A 24,715-nucleotide genomic window follows, 5' to 3' on the forward strand; every position below is an offset into this window, starting at 1 on the left:
CTGTGTTCCTGTCCCCCACTCAGCCACAGGCCAACAGCAAGTATAAGACCAGTATGTGTCGAGACCTCCGACAACAGGGCGGATGTCCAAGGGGACCCAACTGTACATTTGCACATACACAAGATGAGCTAGAGAAGTAAGGGAACGCGCGCACACACACACACACACACACACACACACACACACACATACACACACACACACACACACACACACACACACACACACACACACACACACACACACACACACACACACATGTGCACACATGTGCACACACACACACACACACACACACGCGCACACACACACATGTAAATGCACGTATACACCCAGAGTGTGCACCTATTAACGAAACCTTATCTGTCATTTACATTTCCCACTGCATCCCTTTCTCCTCGTTGCCGTCCTCTGCAGATTCAGACTGAGGAACAAAAAGATCAGCAGCGTGGGTCGTCCCTTCCCCTTGACTCAGGGGGTTATGGGCAAAACCGTGACCGAGGGTGGCGTCCACACACCGGAGGTGTCCTTGGGAGTGGGCGTAAAGGGGACAGGAGAGAAGACAGTCCCTAACTCGGCAGAGGGGGTCCCCGGCCTGTCTCATCCCCAGCTCATCTCCCGAGGGGCCGATTTGATGGAGGAGATTAAGAGGGCGGTACCAAATGGATCCAGTGGGGTTAATGGATCTAATGGACTGTCAGAAACCAACAGAGGCAACTCAGGGTCATTGGAACGGTAAGCCTATTTTTTTCCATTTTTTTTAATGTCAGTGATTCCCAAACTGGGGCCTGCGGGCCCTAGGTAGGCAACCCGGCCTGGTGGAGATCTGTGCTCTGAGGAGCACCCTTTTAGTTGAGTTTTTAAATCTTGAACATTTTTTTATAACAATTATTTTTTACACTAATCGTCTCTTCTGGGGGTCCCTGGCACAAAAGATTTTCAGATGGGGGTCCGCATGGCCAAATACATATCAATTTGTGGGTCCTTGACATGAAAGAGTTTGAGAACAACTGATTTATGTGATAGTTTATTCTCTGTAATGTTTCACTTTTCTCCATAAAACCCATTTTCTCTCTATTCACCAGGAAAACCGTCTCTCCTCCCAGGACTCCAGTTAGTCACTCCTCTGCATCGTCTCCCTTGGCAACGGCCGGGCGTGGTGACTGTGGTGCTTCGATGCCTAAACATGGTCACATCCTCCTGCGGGCCCCACACCCTGCACAGGCCTCAGAGCTGTACTACCAGGATGCCCACTCTGCATACGACGCCGGCCCTTATCCACCAAGCAGTGAGTTTGTTTTGTTACGCGTTGGTATTATTCAATCACTTGCGTCCTAGTAATGACAATATTCTGGGGAGAGCATTGGCCGATAATAGCAGGTCTACAAGCTCACAGTGTGTCGCATAGTGAGCTTAGATCTTCTCTTCTCTTCTCTTCTCTTCTCTTCTCTTCTCTTCTCTTCTCTTCTCTTCTCTTCTCTTCTCTTCTCTTCTCTTCTCTTCTCTTCTCTTCTCTTCTCTTCTCTTCTCTTCTCTTCTCTTCTCTTCTCTTCTCTTCTTATTCTCTTCTTATTCTCTTCTCTTCTCTTCTCTTCTCTTCTCTTCTCTTCTCTTCTCTTCTCTTCTCTTCTCTTCTCTTCTCTTCTCTTCTCTTCTCTTCTCTTCTCTTCTCTTCTCTTCTCTTCTCTTCTCTTCTCTTCTCTTCTTATTCTCTTCTTATTCTCTTCTCTTCTCTTCTCTTCTCTTCTCTTCTCTTCTCTTCTCTTCTCTTCTCTTCTCTTCTCTTCTCTTCTCTTCTCTTCTCTTCTCTTCTCTTCTTATTCTCTTCTTATTCTCTTCTCTTCTCTTCTCTTCTCTTCTCTTCTCTTCTCTTCTCTTCTCTTCTCTTCTCTTCTCTTCTCTTCTCTTCTCTTCTCTTCTCTTCTCTTCTCTTCTCTTCTCATTCTCTTCTCTTCTCTTCTCCTGCAGGTTCTTACTACCCATCAGCTCTCCATCCTTCTCACAAGCAGTGCATGGCTCGATTCTTCCGCTCCTCACATGTCCCAGAATCCTCTCTGCCCCCTTCCATGGGCCCTCCACCATCTTCCTACGCCGCAGAATCTCAGACGCCCCATCCGTCTTCCTCCTCCTCCTCCACTTACCCTCCTCCACCCCATCCCAGGGATCGGTTAGGGCCTCCTCCATACCACCCCCACCCAGCGCAGCCTCAGTATGGGCCACTGCCCCCGGGCCATGGTGTCTATGCTCCACTGTATGACAGCAGGAGAGTATGGAGGCCTCAGGTGAGATTTAAGTTCATTATATATTGTAGCTTTATACTAACCATAATAATAGAATGATCGTGGATATACTTTGATTATTTTTATTTTATAAAATATCATTGTCAAAATATTATTATTAGTGTTATTTTTATTATTATTATTATTATTATTGTTATCATTATTATTATTATTATTATCATCATTATTATTATTATTATTTTTATCATTACAGCTATACCATAGAGAAGATGCCAGGAGCAACTCACTGCCCCCAGAAGTCCTGCATTCCTCTGTTTACCAGCCTCCACTCAGGGAGAGATTCAACTCTCTAGACAGTAACTACTGCTCCGGGGGGGAACACCGCCCAGGACTGCACAGGGTGGGTCAATCGCTCACCTATAACCTCTCATCCCAATTACAATTACAATTACAATTTAGGCATTTGACATGATGCTCCAGAGCGACTTGCACTTCCAGGGGGTTCCAAAATTAGTTAATAGCATCACAATCATTTTAACCACTTTATTTATTATGTTGGATATTCAAAAATAGCAGATCTACAAGCTCACAGCACGTCACTTTGTGCAGTGTTGCAAGGTTGTACATCTGCTATTTCTGAAAATATTCGAAAAATATTGAAAATGTTTAGAAAATGTTGAATTATTATTATTATTTAACATAAGTTTAAACGTTTGAGAACCACTGCTCTAGTCAATAAACAAGGTAAATAATCACATAAATAGAGTGCAGAGAGAACAGTGTAGTGCCTCAAAGAAACTAGGATAGGAGAAAAAATAATTTAAGAGACAAAAAAAAACACGAGAACAAGTCACCAAGGTCCAGGCGGCAAGGAATCTCCGCTGGAATTGAATTGGGTTCTCTGATGTCGCTATTTGTCTTTTTTAAATCATCATGATATGCGTTTAGTAAATTATGGCCCCATTATGAAATGAATTATCAGGAAATGAATGATAAAGTAGGTTATGTTTCTAGGGTTTCTACTGGTTCTACCGAGTGAAGACCCACCCTCGCTGCGGTTGCAGCCAATAGCAGTCGTTTCCGGTAGCATTTCGGACCGGATTTAGAAAGATGGCGGATTTGAAATCGCTGAAAAACAGACTTCAAAACGGGTCTGTAGAAACCAATGGCGTCACTTTGTCCATTCTTCTTTACAGTCTATGGATATGTCTCCATAGTAGCCATGTCTTCGTCAATGGCTAGCATCAATCGAAAGAAAAGGTGTCACGAGCTGGGGTACAGGGAGAGTGAAGTGCTAGGGGGTGAGATGGAGTCGGAAGAAGTAAATCTTCAGATTACAGCATGTTGAGAGCTTGTAGATCAGCCATTTTTGAAAGAATCTGAAATGTTTTGAAAACTTTGGTACTGTAAGCATATTTTGACGCCAATACTTTTGTACTTTTACTCAAGTAAAAGGTTGAATTCTGGATTGTTGCTTGTAACAGAGTCGTTCTACATTGGGGTATTGCTACTTTTAGTTAAGTAAAATAATCAGAGTACTTCTCCCTCCATTACATCTCCTGCAGGACTACGGCCGTGTGCCTCTGGGCTACGAGGATTTATTCAGGAGGAAGCAGGAACAGTGGACGCACCATCACCACCATCACCACCATCACCATGGCAACGCAAACAGGCCCTCCCAGTCCTCCCCCATCTTCGCTGTGGAATTTGAAGCCGAGGTAGGGGGCGTGTCTATGCAAGTACGTGCGTATGTGTGTGTGAATCACGAACTGAACAGCGTGAAGAAGGGCATAGCTCTGCAGCAGGGTGTATCATCCCACACACACACACACACACACACACAGACACACACACACACACACACACACACACACACACACACACACATTTGTAAATTACTATACTTGTGAGGACATCAACGTTTTACGATAGTAATTTTATAAATGCAATTTTTGCCACTTTTTCCTTTTTTGGACCCTAGCCCCAAAGTCTGAGTTGAATTCTGGTGCCGGTGTCATGCACCCAAAATAGCTGATCAACAACCTTGTAGATCAGCTATTTTGGGTGTGCGAAAGTCACAGCATCGCACAACTAACATTTTTATAACCATAAAAGAACATTTATTTCTTGTGAGGACTTGGAAAATTGTCTATTTATGAAATTCTACTTTCTTTTTGGTCCTCACAAGTACAGTATAGTAATGAAAGTACACACACACACACACACACACACACACACACACACACACACACACACACACACATGCAAGCACGCACGCACGCACGCAAGCACACACACATTCATGGAATGTCGTTGAATAGACAGACTTGATAGTGAAACTGTGATATGACACAGTTGGTAGTGTAGGGTAATATATTTCTTGTGTAGCCTACAGTATACTGTTTGTGTATGTGTGGGATTTCATTCCTATTCCAACACCCTGCGCTGCTGCCTCATCCATAGCTATTTCAGCTTGCCACAGTTGCCTAGCAACTGTGGAGGACGATACTGTAGCTATTCACTGTTAAGGTCTCATGTCAGTGTGTGTGTGTGTGTGTGTGTGTGTGTGTGTGTGTGTGTGTGTGTGTGTGTGTGTGTGTGTGTGTGTGTGTGTGTGTGTGTGTGTGTGTGTGTGTGTGTGTGTGGGGGGGGGTGTTGCTCCTTTAATAGAGACTTAATAACAAGCGAGTTTGGCTTTCAGATAAGTCAAGCATTATTAAGTTGCATACTGTAGGTGAACTGAACTCTTACTGAAAGTAAGTGCATTCTTCAAACTGAGCCTATTATCTGATGTCTTTAAGAACTTAATATATATATAATCTTTATTCCAGACTCATGCGTCCATATAAAAAGAAAATACATCACATAATATAAAAAGAGACAGCAGTATAAAAATATACAATGTATACAAATCAAAACAAAACATCACTCAAGCGCTCCCGCCCCCCACCCCTCCCCACTCCCACCAATTCATAAGGCGGCTGTCAAGCGCCAAGTCAATAATTTAAAAAGTGTATAGGCTATTACGCCAATGCTCTCTAAGCCTGGATGAGTATCTATAACTGCTTCTCATAGGGTTGGTTAGAGCCTCTATGATGCTGTTCACGGACACATCAAGCCGACACATAGATTTGTACATTAATTTATAGCTTAGATAAAGTATTTTTGGCAAAGAAATTTGAACCAAGTTGTACATTCCCATCGAAAACACTGTTGCCGTTTTTCCTTTTTCCACTTTGTACAGAATAGTGTTTGTATTTGTTGATGACATGTATTATTGTGTAAGGTTTCTATGCTATGATGATACATTGAATATATAGGACCACAATGGAAGACTTGTTTGGTGTTATCCTTCTAGCCTTTATGTCTGACTGTACCACGTGCTCTTTACATTTCTGACTAATAAAGTATTCAATCAATCAATAAATCAATCAATCAAGTATAGGGGCAACTCATGTCCAGTTTACTAAGTATAGAGAGGGTTTAAGTGGTTAATGAACCAGTCTCTCCAAAAACTAGAAATAACAGACGCAAGACTTTATTTTATATTATATTTTGTAACCTCTGTCCTACAGCATGGGGAGAATGGTGGAGGCCAATGTATGGGGGGGTGCCGGTACAGAGGTGATGAGAGTCTAGCCCACTACTCACCTTGGTCCTGTGGAACCATTGGCCCCTGCATCAGCCCCTTTGAACCTGAGACACACACGCACACCCACTCCTGCTCAGAGCACTCGGTGAGTGTCATTACATAGCACTGCACAACAAGCAGGACACACACACACACACGCGCACGCGCACGCGCACACGCACACGCACACGCACACGCACACGCACACACACACACACACACGCACACACACACACACACACACACACACACACACACACACACACACACACACACACACACACACACACAATGGGCTCTATTTTGGTTGTGTCATCGTACATGCAAATTGACAGTTTACTGAGGTGCCGTGGTGTTCCTTTCCTGGTATTTTGGCGTTTCTGCACCCACCGATGTGCAGAGGGTGTGCCATTTGCAAATCTATATATATATATATATATATATATATATATATATATATATATATATATATATAAAATGATTATATTTGACTGGTTATTTCAACACCTCCCCCTATCACACCCACTCATGATATATTCATCCCATCTCACAGCTGTGCCATGGGTACTCCCATCCACCTTTCATGAAAGAAACTAAAGTCTGTCGCCACATGACCCATTTTTTAATGGGTCATGTGGTTGATTCACCAACATAGGCCCCATATAGGGCTAATAATGTATTCTCTCTTGTAGGAGATGGATGGTAATGGAGGTGGAGGTAGTGGTGGTGTAGGGAAGCGCTGGCTGCACTCCTTGGACCCCTACCGCCGCCTGAAAGATGAGGACCCCATCATTCCCTTTGGCGAGGGCCCCATTATCTCCAAGTGGGGGGCCATATCCCGAGCTGCTCGCACTGGCTACCACACCACCGATCCTGTCCAAGCCACAGCCTGCCAGGGCAGTGCCAGCACTACACCTGTCAACTTCAGAGGTAGGGTGGGAGGACAGCCACTACTACAAATACAACAAATCAGCGCAAAAATATTCAATAATTAGTGAAAATAGCTGATCTACTGTACAAGTTAACAATGTGTTGCATCGCAACACGTTGTGAGCGTGTAGATCAGCTATATTTACTATTGGATAATTGGATACATTTTTGGAAAATGGATAATTTATTTCAAATCGATTTAAAAAAAGAATTGACTAAATCGATTAGTTCAATTGACTGATGCATCCATACGGTTCACTGCAAAAACGTCAGTGTTAATTTAATGCTGAGAGTGTACGAATGTTGCCAAATGTATCTTGAGTTTCAAATGGATACATTTGCCCAGAATTTGGAATGAGAAAGGAAATCTAATTGCCTAAAGGATGTACATATCTGACACATTGTTATTATTTGTTGGTATATAGACTACAGCCCTCACTTGGATCACAGTGACTACAGGTGGGGGTCCAGAGGGTCTGATGCTTCCAGCCACTCCAGCTTCTTAGAGAGGTACACTATACTATACTTTACATCATGTAGTACACACACGCACGAACGCACACACGCACGCACATACCGTACGCATGCACACATGCACGCACGCGCGCACACACACACACACACACACACACACACACACACACACACACACACACACACACACACACACACACACACACACACACACACACACACACACACACACACACACACACACACACACACACACACACACAGTACATCCAAACAAAACGGATATGTAGAACATTTAAAACACTCTATTGTGCCAGTGGTCACCTGACAAAGCCATTGTAAGACTGCTTGACCTGTTTGCATACCACTGTATCCTTATAATTAGATCGTGAACGTATCTCTGTCACACCTATAGACATGTTAAGCAATACAGTCTACACTGTTCTTTTCACAGACATTATCTTGCACACGGACAAATATTTGTACTGGCAAGTGATTTGTCTTGTGTTCTCACTCTTTCTAACCCCTTTTGTTCCACTCTTTCTTCCACATCCTTGTCTCCAGTCTCATTGTGCAACAGTCACTTCCTCTCTGTGCCCAGACTAAAAATAGAGCAGCTTACTGTTTGTTTGCTTCTTGCTCTCTGGTAAAGACCAATGACAGCCAAAACACAGAAAGCCTTTCTGCAGTGTTTTCCAAAGGTCTCATATCATATTTATTTAAAATGTCTAGCATTGTTTTTCTCTGTGGTGCCTTTCTTATTTTATGTTGTTAAAGGTGTGTGTGTGTGTGTTGTGTGTGTGTGTGTGTGTGTGTGTGTGTGTGTGTGTGTGTGTGTGTGTGTGTGTGTGTGTGTGTGTGTGTGTGTGTGTGTGTGTGTGTGTGTGTGTGTGTGTGTGTGTGTGTGCGCGCGCGCGTGCGTGCGTGCGCGTGCATGCATTTAAAAAACACCCTTCGTAGATTTCTCGTTTGGATGTTACCTATTATTTTATGTAGTATGTTTAATTTAAGCCATCAATGTGTTAGGCTTTTCCCTCTGTGTGTTACTAGCCACATGCATCCAGTTTGCATCTGGTTTCCCCATATTGTAACATTCTCCTAATCAGTGTTTGGAACTCTCATGTTATGCTTCTTCTGCAGATCCAAATAATATCATTGAAATGCTTTTGTGTTTGCAGTGAGCAGCTGTGTGTGGCGGAGCTCCGCCGCAGGTCGTTGAATGGAGGTGATAAGGTGGTGTCTGAGCTGAAGGCCCATCAGGAGGACTACAACCAAGATCGGGAACAGGTGTGTGACCGGGCTGACAGCGAGCCAGAACCGGACCGTGACATTGAATTGGAACTTTCTGTTCTGGACATGGAGGATTCAGACCAACAAGATTCTAAGTCTCAGGTTGGTATGATAGTGTAGTAGACTGTAGAATCAAACAGAGTATAGATTTGCTACCATCTACTGTTTACAGTAAAGCGCCAGAAGAAGATAAGTCAGGTCTGTTTAGTCTATTAAAGCAGTGCCTCTCAACCTTTTGAACCTTCTCAACAACCATCTCATCCCACCTCCCCACAACAATATATATTTAATTATTAATTCATTAATTAATTAAATTACAAATGTGTTTATTTAACATTATCATGATCTTAAAGTTGGATCTATACGTTGTTATTCGATGGACGCCACAAACGGCATCTGGCCATATTGCTGGTGTCACTGATGATGTCACGCACTGATATAAATAGTAGACTGCTACTGTAAATATACATCTTTTATCACATTTACCGGTCAGGAATCTTTGGAGCTGGCTGCTCCTCAGTCGCAGGACACCTCCCATCTCCTCCCCTCTCCCTGCTCCTCCTCACTCCTCCCATCCCCAGTAGAGGAGCATCCCCAAAATGAGGTTCCCTCACCAGAAAAGATGGATGCCCACCTGCTGAAGAAGATGGCCTTCAGGTGGGTTACCATCGTTACCTCCTGCTTGTGTCCAGTGGAGAGGCTCTCTAAAAAAAATAGTTAATATCACGCATCAAAATCACTATTTTATATTATTTTTCAGCTATTCAAAAACAACATGTGGCGATGCAACGCATTGTACTGTAAGCTTGTAGATTGAATTGAATTGTGACCATTTCTTTTATAATTTAGAAAGAAATTAAGAACCAAATATGTTCTTTTGTGGGTCCCTGGCACAAAATCTTTTCAAATTGGTAAATATCAATTTGGTGGTCATTGGTACATGAAAATGTTTGAGAACCACTGGTCTAGTGTCTGCTCCACACAGTTCCCTCTTCTTCAAGTAAGCTGGTTCAATGCATACATGAATCTGTTCACCTGTTTATCTACATCACTTCCCTTTTATAGTACAGTAGTTATAGTTTATAGTTCCCTTCTATCCCTCCCTCTGAAGCATAATAACACTTTGATATCGCTCGAGAAATATTACATGTTTTCAAATGTGTCTGCGTCCCATCCCATCATCTTGATTCCATCCCCCCCTTCTCCCTGTTTACCAGGAAGTCTCTGACTCCAGGAGGGCTGGTCTCAGGGGGCTTAGGAGTTGGAAAGTTGGTCCTGCGGACCGTCCCTCCCCGTTTAGGGGACGCTACTACCCGGGGCTGTCCTGGAACACCTGGCGCAGAGATGATGCTCAATGGGAGCTAAGGAGACGCCATAGCGGATGCTCATGCTCACCAAACTACAGCTGAGCCACTTGACCTCACCACACCAGGGTTAAAGGGGAATACCACTGAATTACAGATTGTGTGTACGTTTTATCTATACCATAAAATATAGTTTAGTCTCTACGAACATTCTTCACTGTGTCTCAAAGCAAGGATCAATAGAAAATAGATTTATTTCTGCTTCCTAATAGATTATTCACTCTATTCACAAACCAATGTACAGCTCCATAGATAATTTAGTAATATTCCCCCTTACCTTTGATTTGCCTATAAATGCTGAACTGGGGTTGAATTTTCTGTTAAAATTATGAGATAGGTGGGAGGACCTTTCCTTTACCCATCAGAGCAACTTGACCTTTGAGCAACATAGCCCCTAAGTCTAGTTTATCTTTTGTCGTGTAACCAAGTTGCTTACAGGAATTTAAAATATCTTCAAGCGATGTGGCCATAAGATGAAGTATGAAATAGGCTCTATCCTTTCACCTCTGAACTTAATTCATCCTCTATTTTGTCCTGGCAAACATCTTGCTGATGCTGCTTCATAAGCAGCGATCAGACTTGATGACTGTCGCCCCAAAAAACACGGGAACACGTGAGTGCACACACGCTAGCACACACACACACGCACACGCACACACACACACACACACACACACACACACACACACACACACACACACACACACACACACACACACACACACACACACACACACACACACACACACAGCCTTACAGTACACACTCATCCTTTTGTATCTATTTTGCCAAGCGCCTGCTTTCATCTTGTATGTTGTATCAATTCATGAAATTATGTAAACACAAAATCTAAAATATGCACATGCTATGAAGCTTGTCAAAACTCTTGCCCTGTGTTAAACCTATGAACACCTTTATTAAGAAAATACCTTCTCCAACCTTTCATTCCATTTCTGGCTTTTCTGTAGAATAATGATAACGGTGGGCATTGAATGGAAGTAAAACCATGCTTTAAACTGAAACAAAGGCACATCATCCTTATGAGTAACTAATATGGATGAATATGGTCAACAAGACTAGCCAATGTTTGTCATTATGATGTTGATGATGTGTAGTCTTAAAAAACGATAAGTACATACACATTTTGTAAACTGGTTTTCAAGAAACTAGGCAGATACCGGTTAGTACATTATCTCCATTATGCAGTATTGGCATATCGGTTGGATCAGCGGTTCTGGACAATGGCAATTCGACCAACTTCATTAGCGGTACACATGGTCGGTTGGTTGCCAAATTCAAGATTTTTTTCATTGTCCCATTCAAACACAAGAGTGTTATGTTTCTAATGGTGTCATGGAACACATTTACATGCTGTCATAAACAGTTTGTATTATGTTTACATAGAGTTTGTTGGAGCGCCAAAGAAATGGTACACAGTAAAATCCAAGTATTCATTTAAATTAGAATGTTAAAGTAATACTCAATATTCTACTGTGTAGCAAATCGTCATTGTGGTGCTAAAGCATTGAAGACTACACAATCCTGTGTATTCTAGAGTGGACACACCAGTATTTAGATATATTGTTGTAGATAGAATAAGGCCTACCCCCTTTGTCACCATTTGTCAGATGTTCTTGCGAGACTCATGAGACAGAGGAATACTAAATGATTCTTACATTTTTGGAACAGGGAAAGACATTCTGTTTTCAGGTAACTTAGCTTTCCTTTGCGTTTCAAAATAATTTGCAGCTCAGCGATCCTGATAGTGTTACCAGTAGTAGCACTTGGCTGCACTTATTCACATATTAATCACTTAAACCCTACACTTGGTTGACCGTATTCCCAAGGGCTCTATACTAGGCCCCCTCTTGGTTTTGCTCTACACTAAATATATTCGCCGAAAATAGCATTTCTACACAACATGTTGTGTTGTGAGCTTGTAGATCTGCCATTTTTCGCCAAATGTTAGCCCCAGAATAGGGATGCTAGGGTAGCAGCAGCAAAAGTATAATGAGCTGCTGCATGTGTGGGTGGGTGCATGCACGCACGCACACACACACACACACATGCGCATATACACACGCACACACACACACACACACACACACACACACACACACACACACACACACACACACACACACACACACACACACACACACACACACACACACACACACACACACACACACACACACACACACACACACACACACACACACACACACTGACTGTGGCCTTTCTTTCCTAGGCGTTTTATAGAACTAGTCCCTGGTCACTGGCACTGCATCAAGTATTGTTCTGACTGTTTTGTGAGGTGTTATGTGAGAAGGTGACCTCTCACGCAGAACAATTCAATATGTCAGAAGTTACATCCATGAAGGCCTATGGCATTTTCTGTGCACTGCAATCCAATCACAATTGCTGGCAATATGTACAATAGTTCTGTACACGATATTCAGTGGTTGTGCATGATGTTTTGGTCTTATGTACCAAGCTAAAGCCTGCAAAATGTGGGACACCACCTATTGTTTTTCTTCATAATGTGTCTTTGTTTTTAAAAAAAAGAAGTTTGGTTGTAATTGTTTTAAGCATTGCTAACTTCTGTGAAGTTTGTCAAAGTATTTTGTATCAGGGTCTTTGTTATTTTAGTTTTCTTTGGTTGTTATATTTTTACATCAGAGAAATGAACTGATCTAACTTGTCAATGTTTGTGCTTGTTGGTCATTAGATACAACACCACTGGTTCTCAATGTCAGGTTTCGGGGACCACCAGGGGTCCAAATGGACCCTTATGGGTCTGTAACTCTGAATGGAACCAAATGGACGTCCATTCAGTTCCATTTGTACACTCTCAGCATTAAACTAACACTGAGGATTCAGTAGATTGGGTTCCCAGAGAAATCATATCAAATGGGAGTCCGTGGCCGAATGCATATCAAACTGGGGGTCATTGGAATTAAAAAGGTTGAGAATCATTGAGATACTCCATTGTTCCAACGTTTTGTCAACCTCTGTTTGTAGCCAGCCTACAGGCTGACATATACATGTATACCGTAATTGTGTTTTCCATGCAGTTCATCATCGTTTCATTCCCTCCATAGGTTGGAGGCGACTAATTGTCTTATTTAACTTTTTCAAAAACATTTTTTAAACTTAAGTCATTGAGAATATCACAGCAAATTTCAAATGCCCAGTACTCACAGTCATTTTGAATCCTCTGAGTTTGTTTACACCTATTCTTCTTAATTGTATTAGATACCTGTGCAGGAGTGAATGAAGATAAACTAAGAATTGATTATTCTTATATGATTCTTTGTCCTCATTATGAGGAAAAGCATTATGGTTTTTTTAGCCCATTCTATTACTGTATGCCCCTTTTGTCCGTATAAAAGATGTTATGTTTGTTCAGTAACATATCGCATGACACTTTGTCACCGGAGCTTTAATAAGTCAGGCTTTGATCACATTTTGAGAAGCATTTTGTGTTTTGGGTAAAGAGATATATTTAAATCTGAGATCAAGAGGAAAGACATAGATCAAGGATTGGAGGACTGCTCGTGGTGTTTAATTTACCTCTCATACTGCATCTACTGTTCCTCAGCATCTGTTTACAACTTCGCCTTTGAAATCATACAGTGCAAGTGCCATGTTGTGTATAGTACAATCAATCCCTGCGATCTAAGGATACATTGTCATATGTGTTTTTCATATTATTACTATTTTATTTTACGTTATTTATTTATTTTGCAACTAAAAGTATTAAAAGGGGGGGGGGGGGGGGGGGTAAGGCATGTTCAAGATGACGTTTTTCTCATGTAGTTCTGCTTTGTTCCCATTAGGGGGAGCTAGTTCACAGTCTCTGTACAGCTCCAATGGTCTCTATCTGCAACCCTCAGGGAAGAGTTCTGTTGCTAAGCTACTTATTTACATAATATTCAGCACTTATAGCTCAGTCAATGAAAGCATTTACATGAGTTCACACATCAGATTCGGGTCCTAATGCAATATTATGTTTGCTAATATTTATTTTGCCAGTGCTTCTTGCCTTCAAGCATCACTCTTAGTTTTTGTTAGTGCTATCCTTACAGTACAGGACTGTGAATATTGAACATGTGTCACAGTAAAATTCCCAGATTCCTTTGAAGTGTCTATGGAACAAAGCTGTAATGGTTGATTGCACTAATAGGTCCCAACCAACCCATCATAGCCAGTGGTTCCCAATGCACTCTGCCACTGAGTGTGTCCGTCCTGTCCAAGTCATGCATGCAATATAGACCCTCTTGTTCTGGCGGAGGAGTACTGATGATTCTGTAGTTGTGATACAACACACCCAGCGCTGTATAAGTGTTCTGCACATGCCCACTGTGTGGCCACGCCGAGTATTGTAGTTTTGCCTGCAGCATTTTACTTGTTTGCTTACAAAAAATGAATTATTGATTAATAGAGCTTACATGATTATTATTAGTATTACTATTATTGTTATTACCACATTTGGTTGTTGTTGTGGTATTTACTTCTTGGTATTCTAAGTCTGCTTCATTTTCAATTTTGAAAATTTGCTGAAATTAGTACAATTTTTATCAGCCAAGAGACTCATTATTATATATTGTATGAAAAAACAAACAAACAAAAAACAAAACAAAAAAAAACACAAAAGCCTGTTTGTGGATTGTAGATCATATGACGGAACTGATATTTTCGGAATATTCATGTCTGTATTAGACATTTTCTTTGCAAATCTATTGTTCGATTGAAATGTAAATGACACTTATGAGATGGTACACATCCGTCATTGTATACAGTCTGGCACCATCATTGGATGGACTTATAGTACAGATGCTCATTTATAAGAACCTGTGTTAATCAGATATATTTAAATGTTTAAATTAAAGGGACAGCAGTGTAATGTTTCAAGAATGAGAAAAGTAATCTCCTTTAGAGACAGCATATCTAAAATGTCCCCATGATGAATAATACTGTTATGTATTCCATTTATTTCCTTGGAAATATCACATTGTGAAAGGTTTCTCTTTTGCTTACTGTATGGTAATGCAGAACAGAAGTAGGTTTTATCTATGATGATGATTTATGTGCTATTATGAAATGGCCAAACTGCTGTGAGTGTTGGTTGACTGACTGACTCACTGAATGAATGAATGAATTATAAATTATTGTGTATTTTCTGGTTTCTGTATTGCACTGACTCACCGATAGCTTGGCTCAGCAAGCTTGCTGCTTCTGCGTCGAGGTGACAGATGGAATTAGGAGATTTCAGCACCTGAAAATGCATGCTACAATAAATAAATAAAGTATTACATGTTCATATGTACTGTGTGTGTCTTATGTTTTTTTGTAATTTTGTAATGTAACTTAGGCCTACTTACTTACTTAATCATCTTTGTTCTGGATAGATAGTACATAGGTCTTCACCAGAGAACGCCAGTGTTGCCTGTCTGCTGCCCAATGCTGGACTTGGCCTCAGGTCCAGCTCTATTAGTGACACGACTTGATAATTCATGTAAAAAAAGAAAAAAAAGTGGATCAATTCCATCATATTTTAGGCCTTTCGGTACTTTCATGGTTCCAGAGCCATGAAACACAGATGGGACTTAACGATATTTAAACTATCAACAAATATTTTAAAATAATAAACGAGTAGCTGCTGACATGCATGCACACACACACACACACACGCACACGCACACGCACACGCACACGCACACGCACACGCACACGCACACACACGCACACGCACGCACGCACGCATACACGTGTTGAAAATTCTGTAACAAGTAGCCTATGCATTGTGAATCCCAAGTACTACGACAATACTTCATCATGACAGTTCACTGAACTCAAGCCAGAGGGCTAGGCTCCCTGTCAATTTTAGGATCCAGTTTTAGATTCTTGTAATCACTTACAGGGCTCCCCATGATCAGGCATCTACATAGCTTACGTGACCTCCTCTGTGACCTCCCAGCAGGTCACAGCGATCCTTTTCCTGGGCCTGCACAAGGTTGCCCCTTGCACAAGGCTAAAGACCATTGGTGACCGAGCCTCTGCGTGCACTGCCCCCCCGGCCCCGACTGTGGAATAATCTCTTATGACTGGGTGTTCAATTGTTTATTTTACTCATTAGTTTTCCTTTTTTATATAGGTGATATGCTTTTTATGTTTTTTACTTACTTATCAGGTTAAATGCAATTTCCAGGCAAGAAAGAAAGAAACAGGTCACCACATAGCTACAGGTGTGGGCCATAGACTGTTTCAGAAACGCCTTGTCAGAACAGCACATCAGGTGAAACAACGTGGTGCGCCTGTAGAGCAGACCTTCATGCAAATTACTTTAGTAATTACAATGCAAATATATAATTTCATTATACGTATATTCAAATATAGGTTAACGCTCATATAAGTATGTGGGCCCCTCAGCACTACAGCACAAGTCTCCTCCTACATATCTGTCCAGAAGAGCTGACAAGTATTTTTAAGCTGTTTTATTTACATTAAACCTCGGGGCCTGGACTGCTTCAATGGAACAGGAGCTGAAGGTCCGGAGCTGCTAGGGCACTTGCATGGAATGCCCTGCACGGAATGAGGAGAGTGTGGCAATCAGACATGGGAGAAGACCTCAAGAGGCGGCTGTTTGTAGCTACAGTGGAGTCAGTACTAATGCATGGGGCTGAGACATGGACCCTCACAGCACAACAGGAAAGGGCCCTGAATGGAGTCTACACAAGAATGCTACGAATGGCACAAACATGTCACATGGACAGACCGCGGACGGACCACGTCAGAAATGTGATCCTCTACGGGGCCCTACCCTGGGTCACAGACAAAGTCATAGAGAGAGAGAGGGATGAGGCTGGCAGGGCACTGTGTCAGGCATCCGGAACTAGTGGCAAGCAACCTGACAACCTGCAGGGCAAAGCCAGGAAAGGCAAGAAGCGCACCACCTACGTAGATGCACTGCGGCGCTACAGCTTAGCTAACAACACTGTAGAGCTCAGCTGATGTTAGATAGGAGAGTGTGGAGGGCAGCAATTCAGGAGTCCCGAGTTGGTGTTGGCTAGACCGTATTCTCACATTGCATTATTTACATTCATATAATGTTAATAATGCAGATTATAAATCAAATCAAATCAAATCACGTTTATTTATAGAGCACATTTAAAAAACAACTTTCGTTGTACCAAAGTGCTATACAGGTAGCTGATTATAGACTGTAACTCCTGTACAATAAAAGTCCTATCTGTGTTTTTTTGCTTGTCTTACACATGCCTTACAACCCCCCCAGGTTAAACCATATTTAACCAGATTTGTGGCCATTATTGGTCCAGATAAGACAGAAATGTCCCTAATTTATAACCACAGAGTGTAGTTACCCTGAGTTTCCAACTGTTCAAAGACAACAAGCCTAGATGCCTCAATCCCTGGTTGCAATCTAATCTAAGGGTAGCGGGCCATCCTTAAAGCAACTAGAAAACATTGACTTCGCTTTAGAAGACATGCTGCACAGTAATACCTGTAGTAAAATACATTTCATAGGCCTATTGTTTATGAAACGAGAATGAAAGAAATTAAAAGTTGCTATATGAATACTTTAGGGTTAGGGTTAGTTTATGTAATCAAGTAAACATCACAGCAACACTAGTTCAGATAGTCATCTAATTCCCAAATAGTCCAAGCATCATCGTTGTCACAATAACTCTGCTTATTTTATAGCTTTTACTGTAGATTGATTGATTGATTGATTGATTGATTGAATACTTTATCAACAGTTGCAAAAAAAAAAGCACAGAAAGTGCAGTTCTATACAAAAGGATGCTAAAAAGAATTAAAACCCAAGAAATCTTTACAGTATGGATTGTTTCCATTTTTCAGATTGTTTACAATACCATGCAAAAACATCATATAAAGGAGTAGTAATCAAAAAGAAAACAAATACGTACAGTAAACAGTTCAGGGTGGGGGGGGGGCATTTCTGGTAATAGACTCTTTTCGGCGCACGACACCGTCGTATGGCGAAAAATGGGGCTAACGTCACACACACCCTCTCTCCCTCTTTCTCTCCCTCCCTCCCTCCCTCTCTCCCTCAGCATTGACAGACGCATGCGCAGTGGGGACGGGCTGTGTTTACAGCGGACTCTCTCTTTCCCAGGTGTGTCGCCCAGATGGGCGTGGTTTTGAGGTTAGGTTAAGCCAGTGGTTCCCAAACAGTGGGCCGGGACCCATTTGTGGGTCGCGGACCCATTTTTATGGGTCGCGACCCGCAAGTAAATATCCCTTTTTTTAACTTCTTATATTTATATATATATATATATATATATATATATATATATATATATATATATATATATATATGTATAAAATCTTTTTTTTCACCCACGATTATTCATACATTTAAAAAAAATCGAAATTCCATTAAAAAAATTAATTAAAAAAACGTATTTAAACTTATATATAAACATATTTTCAGTAGTTTGGGTCCCCGGGAAGACACATTTCTCTTTTGAGTCAAGACCAAAAAACTTTGGGAACCACTGGGTTAAAAGGCCTATTTTCTGTGAGGTTAGAGAGGGTTAGTAGGTTTTAGGCATATAAACACGCCCACCTGGGCGAAACACCAAAGAAAGGGGGAGTGCCTTGTGTTTACAGCTCGGGCTACAGTGCTGTGGTCTGTGGATGCTGCTGCTGCTGCTGGTGTTGCTGCTAGCAGACAAACAGTGCAATGTTGTTCCTACAACCACCGTCTCTGGCAGAATAATAAACACACACAAAGCTTCAAAACAAAGGTAAGCTCTTCTTCCAACACGTCCGTAAAGTAAAGAAGACCACAGCGGACGTCCTCCCCCCGTTCCGCTAGAGACATGAAGAGAAAAAAAGCTTGCTTTTTTCCCTCCCCAGCCCCCTTTAATTTGATCTGTCATGTTAGCATCCGGGGCTAGCTAAAAAAAAGCGTTTACGGCCGGTTTGTGCTTCCGCCGTACGACGGCGTCGCGCGCTGACCTACAAGCTCACGGCGCGTCGCGGACGCTACGCACTGTGAGCTTGTAGGTCAGCGCGCGCGACGCCGCCGTCCGACGACGTACAAAACACCCTTGTTTTTTTGCCTGTGCCTCTGCTGTGTCAAACGTTCTGTACACTACACAGTAACGTTAATGGCCTGTTATTAGCAAATAATGCTTTCTTAGGCAGAAAGAAACCAGCTCCAAGTAGTTTTTACACAGCCAAGTCGCTCTAAACAGTTCTAATGCTGCAGTTTGCATTACTTAATGATGTCAATAAGGACACAGTTGTGTACAGTAGTACTTGATGTCAGCTTTAAACATGTACTCATCTTAGTCTGTCAGGGGTTCTTTCCTCCAGGGAGCTGCCATGGCTAGCAAGCTTATAGCTAGTTTATTATAGACTAATAATGAAGTAACTAACACAACGTCCAGGGTACTACTATAGAGCAGAGGTCTTCAACCTTGACCCCCTAGCTGAGAGAGAGATGAAGCAGGGACCCCCCCTCACCACATATTGTTGGAGATCAAACTTTTACATAGATTACATAGATTACTTCATAGACTTGTGTGTTGTGTTGTGTTGGATTCATATAAATGTGTATTTTCAGACAGTTAAACACTTAAACCCTGAATTCTTAGAAAACTTGTACTCGGTCTGCTCTTTTTCCCCCCTACACCTTTGCTGAAAATAGCAGATCTACAAGCTCACAATGCCGAGCTTGTAGATCTGCTATTTTTGGCTATTGGTTCCTCTCAGAATAGGGAAGTTAGGGTTCAAGAGGTTAATGTAAGAAAAAGGTTCCTATCACACAAAGATTTGGCGGCCCCCCATTAGTAACTCTGAGGAGCCCCTAGTGGTCGCGGACCCCCTGTTGAAGATCCCTGCTTTAGAGAGCAGGACGTGGATAACATTAGGCGAGATATACAGTAGGAGAATTGCAGTATGTCGTTCATATGAAATCTTGCATTCACATATTCTAATTCTACATTAAGGGGTTGATTGCACACACAAATGGCGACTAATCGATTACTTACTTACTTACGCCTTACACCCCTACTGGGGTATAGGCCGTCGACAAGGGACCTCCAGAGTTCGCGGTCACTGGCGTTCTTTTCTATCTGCGACCAGGTGCATCCCAGTCTCTTGGTGTCTGCCTGGAGGTCCCGCCGCCAGGTGTTTTTTGGCCGGCCTCTGTTTCTCTTCCCTTGAGGGTTCCAAGTCAGGGCCTGTCTGGTGGTGTTTGACTCTGGCTTGCGCAGTGTGTGCCCGATCCAGCTCCATCTTCTTCGTCAAATTTCGTCTGTTGCTGGGAGTTGTTTAGTTTTTATCCACAGATCGGTGTTGCTAATCTTGTCCGGCCAATGTATATTCAGGATTCTTCTGAGACATTTGTTGATGAAGGTTTGCACTTTATTTATTGTTATCTTTGTGATTCTCCAGGTCTCTGACCCATAAAGCAGGACAGATTTTACATTGGAGTTGAATATTCTGATTTTGGTTGTTTGCTGTATCTCTCTAGAGCGCCAGATGTTCTCGAGAAGTAAATATGCTGTTCTTGCCTTGCCTATCCTAGCTTTCACATCTGCATCCGTACCACCCTGATTGCTGATGATACTCCCCAAGTAGGTGAAGGACTCTACCTCTCCTATCGTGGTGTCTCCTAGAGAGATTGGTGCTGCCCTGGTCGTATTTATCCTCATTGTTTTGGTTTTTCCTTCATGAATATTGAGTCCTACTTGTGTGGAAGTTTCTGCAAGTGTTTTGGTCTTGTCTTGCATCTGATGGTGACGGACTAATCGATAGTCGATTTAAAAACCCTTGAGGCGGTGCACTTAGTTGCAAAGCGTCCAATATCACTCAGAAAAGTGAGTGAAGTGTCCTTGACTGTGGCAAAGTAATGAATTTGGCCATATCACCCCTTTCTCAGCAATATTAGGCCTGTTAATAATTCTAATTCTTGCATGGCCTTCTATAATTCAACTTTCAGCAACATTGTAGGCTTGGTAATATACTGGTACTGGAACATTTTTTTGTATTGAAAAAAATACATTGTGGCAGTTTTATTTAACCAGCTATTATGTGCTACATGACACTTTATTGTGGCAGTTCTGAATTGATAACAGAGATGGAAATACTGGCACTTTCTGTGTCTGCACAGGCAGGCGCATTATGAATCTTTGTATTAGACTAACAATGTTTTGTTTATTTATTTTTATTTATTTTTAAACATGAAAATAACAATCTAGCCCTGGGTTTGTTTATATTTTGTTAGTTGATGATGTTAGGTTGTTGTTAGGTACATTATCAACTAACACATCATCGTTGATGCTTTACAGAGCTGTTGACAATACATTCCGCGTGCATGAAACCTGTGTTGTGATTGGTCGAAAAAGACAGCTTCCGCGGGAAGTGCATTCAACAGAAGTCCCGCCCTATAGACACTCTCTGCATTAGGTCCATACCAGGTTTTTCTCCTCGGAGACGAGAAAAGGCTGAGAACGAGCCCAACTCTGTCCTAATCCGTTTGCGTAAAACAGAATTGTCAATAATTGCCCCATAAGATGTTAGTCGGTTGATTGGACTGTCCGTATGTCAGAGAGGGTGTCGTGTACGTTTTTAAAATAAAAGGTAGGGATAGCCCCAACAATGTATGTACCCGTCTTTGCATCGGTTTTTGATTTTGCCCGCCAGGCGTGTTGTCGTGTGGCAATTAACACTGAACATTTTTTACTGTATACCTTCTCTTCATTCACTTGCCAGCATTGTAATTATCTGGCAAACTGGGGATGTACAGTACAGTAAATAATTGCGTGCGAGTTACGCACACATGATGCAGCCTTTACTGTATGAAGGTACATTACATTTTCTTTGCATTGAGAATTTGAGTCAACAGATTGTCGGAGACTAGGTCATCACTCTGGTTTGTAGATCAGCAACAAACCTTACAGCACTGTTCAGGTACAGTAGGATGTCGTTTTCCCTGAATTAACAGCAGCTGCAACAAGTGCATGCATGCATCACTTGTACCGTAGTTTGTGGGTACTTCATCATTGTCCACTTATACAATTTGTTGCTTTGTATTCTGACTGTCAATCAAGTGTGTCATGTGTCATGTAAAAAATACATTCTAACTACAATGAATGACTGGGTTTACCCTGCAGTAAAAAAAACAGTGGAAATCAACAATTCAGAATCCTGCCAGAAACAATGTCACCTCCTCAGCCCACATGACAAAGAATGCAATTGTCATTCATAATAGGTTGCCTCTGCATTGCTGTTGTTCACATTATTTGGGATCTTATTGTGTCAACGGCATTTTTACGAGCCATTTGATGCATTTCTTTGCTTCATACTGCATGTGTGTGAGTGGAAAAAACAATGTGAGCTCCTGAGACTACAGCCGTAATACGCGTCTCACACCGCTGGTGAAATTACCATCATTAACTGAACTGTAACTAAGTGTTTCAGCGTTGCCTCGCATATGTACAAAACGTAAATAATGGTATGAAATGGGGGTGGAAGTCATATAATTAAATCATTTTGAAGTACAATGAATTGTTATTGTTATTAGCCCAATTATGAAGAAATGCTTAAAGCTGCATAGTGTGATACAGATCCCGTACTGATACCATAGAGTTCAAATATATCTAGTGGGCGGACTGTCTCCCCCCTCACCTATTCATTTAAATTAAAGTTGCTCATAAGCGCATGAATCACCCGGAAGTACCTCTACTACCTGGATTGGCTCCAACGTTGGAGCCAATAGAGCAGGTACACTAGCGTTTCAGACGATAGAAGCATGCGCAGTAGGGTTTCAAACGGTTGACGCACGCGCTGTAGCGTTTTAAATGCCGAAACCTTGCAATCCCAGATCTGACCACCAGGCGACGGCAGCTTCAATGTTCTACCACCGGTTCTCGGGGCTTGACTGATACACAAGAGGAATTATGATGACAAGCACTTGTGTTTAAAAACACCCAGCTTCCCTGTCCCCTGTGGCACTCTCCCCTGGCTCGCCGTACCTTGGCTATCAATAAACCTCACTTCACTTGCACCTAACAGACTATGGCAAAACAAAGTGAGACAATTAGCTAATCTTGGCTTAGTAAGAGTATTGTTAATAATGTAGGTGCATTATTAAAATAAAGCATACAGCCTGAAAAACAGATTTTTGGTGCTGATACCGATATTGGCGAGTAAAATAATTCTTCTATCTTGACAGATATTCTTTATATTCTTTATAATATATACTTACTTACTAGTATATAACCATGTAACCAACATATAACCATGGCTGGTGAAAGTGAAGTGAAGACCAGTTCAAGGGACCACCATGTTGCATTAAGATATAGGTATACTGTATGCGCTCGGGTGGAGCAGTGAGAAAGTGCCTGCCCACCACCACGGAGTTTGTGGGTTCAAATCCACCGCGGTTTATCCGACTTTGACGAGCGTCTATATGAGCACAACTGTCCCGTGTTCGAGGGAGGGAAGCCGGGCTGCGAGGGTGATATTGGTCATTGCATGTACTCCTACGGGCGGGGGCAGCACCTGTCAGCGGGGAGTGTTGGGCGGGAGGAGTAGGACGAGGGCTCTACGTCCTCCCGGTGGGGGCTCCTCACTGGTAGGTGAGTCAGTAGGATACAGCAGTGACAACACAGAAATGTGTGTGGGGAGGATTTAATTGGCATAACGACTACATTTGTGAGATTAAAGGGGTAAAACAATTAAGAAAAAATAAAAGATATAGGTATATAACAATATTAAAGGTAGTGTATGACAAAAGTATAAAAAAAAAATCTTAACCAATCTCTTATAAATAGGCCTTTAGGAGGAGCATCGAATTGGGCCGGGTTTTCACAACATACTTGTGGTGGAAAGTAACTAAGTACGTACTCAAGTACTGTACTTAAGTACAAATTTGAAGACTTTTTACTTTACTGGAGTATTTCCATTTTTCTATACTTTTACTTTTACTTCACTACATCTCAGAGGCACATATACTTTTACTCCACTACAATTATTTGAAAACTTTAGTTACTAGTTACTTTTACAAATGTACATTACCCATTTTAGCTGTATATACATTTCAGCCATTTGAAAATAGCCGATCTACAAGCTGACAATGCGATGCAACGCATTGTGAGCTTGTAGATCTGCTATTTTCAAAAGATTTTTCTACATTTGAAAACTTGTGAAATGGGACATTCTGCATAATAAGTACTTTTACTTTTGTACTTTAAGTACATTTTGATGCCAATACTTTTGCACTTTTACTCAATTAAATGTTGATTACCGACTTTTACTTGTAACAGAGTATTTCTGCATTGCTGTATAGATACTTTTACTTAAGTGAAACATTTGAGTACTTTTTTCCAACACTGCTTAGAGGACCGGAAAATCACCATGGATGCCCGGCACGTGCATATATTAATGTGCTCATACATTTCATGCATGCATGTTATTTTCAGGTCTTGTGACTATCAAAAATAGTACACAATGCAACTTTACATGCAAGTGTATTCTGTAAGCACAACAAAACACTTAAATGCATATTAATGCAAGCTGTAACTTGCTTCATACAGATATGTGGGTTTGAATTGAAACTTTGAATACCATTACCAACCACATCTATAAATAGCCAACTCATATTTACTAGTACCATTGTATTTCACTTGGCTCCCTGTTAATATTCCATTGACCAAAAACTATGATTTAAGCAAAGGTTCACCATAGAACACACACACACACACACACACACACACACACAC

The 24,715-nt window shown here is 41.7% G+C and overlaps 2 protein-coding genes across 5 annotated transcripts in view; both read left to right on the forward strand.

Annotated features, from left to right (window-relative positions):
* The window catches only part of rc3h2 (ring finger and CCCH-type domains 2), a 309,407-nt gene that overhangs the window by 15,330 nt on the left and 269,362 nt on the right, over positions 1–24,715 (forward strand). For 2 of the 3 annotated variants that reach the window (XM_084045995.1, XM_084045996.1), the window contains exons 9-20: positions 24–136; positions 418–735; positions 1,086–1,288; positions 1,969–2,282; positions 2,494–2,640; positions 3,806–3,958; positions 5,816–5,977; positions 6,564–6,801; positions 7,227–7,311; positions 8,454–8,667; positions 9,059–9,222; positions 9,783–15,219. In XM_084045995.1, the coding sequence (XP_083902121.1) occupies positions 24–136; positions 418–735; positions 1,086–1,288; positions 1,969–2,282; positions 2,494–2,640; positions 3,806–3,958; positions 5,816–5,977; positions 6,564–6,801; positions 7,227–7,311; positions 8,454–8,667; positions 9,059–9,222; positions 9,783–9,930 (2,259 nt within the window). In that variant the 3' untranslated portion in view covers positions 9,931–15,219. Of the gene's footprint in view, positions 1–23; positions 137–417; positions 736–1,085; positions 1,289–1,968; positions 2,283–2,493; positions 2,641–3,805; positions 3,959–5,815; positions 5,978–6,563; positions 6,802–7,226; positions 7,312–8,453; positions 8,668–9,058; positions 9,223–9,782; positions 15,220–24,715 lie in introns of those variants that run through there. The other variant, XR_014599902.1, reaches the window with a different exon arrangement.
* The window catches only part of rabgap1 (RAB GTPase activating protein 1), a 111,810-nt gene continuing 105,684 nt past the window's right edge, over positions 18,590–24,715 (forward strand). For both annotated transcript variants that reach the window (XM_084047478.1, XM_084047479.1), the window contains exon 1: positions 18,590–18,727. The gene's annotated coding sequence lies outside the window, so the exon portion shown is untranslated. The remainder of the gene's footprint in view (positions 18,728–24,715) is intronic.

Source organism: Gymnoscopelus microlampas (assembly GCF_963454915.1).
Source record: "Gymnoscopelus microlampas genome assembly, chromosome: 21".
Taxonomy (NCBI): Eukaryota; Metazoa; Chordata; class Actinopteri; order Myctophiformes; family Myctophidae; genus Gymnoscopelus; species Gymnoscopelus microlampas.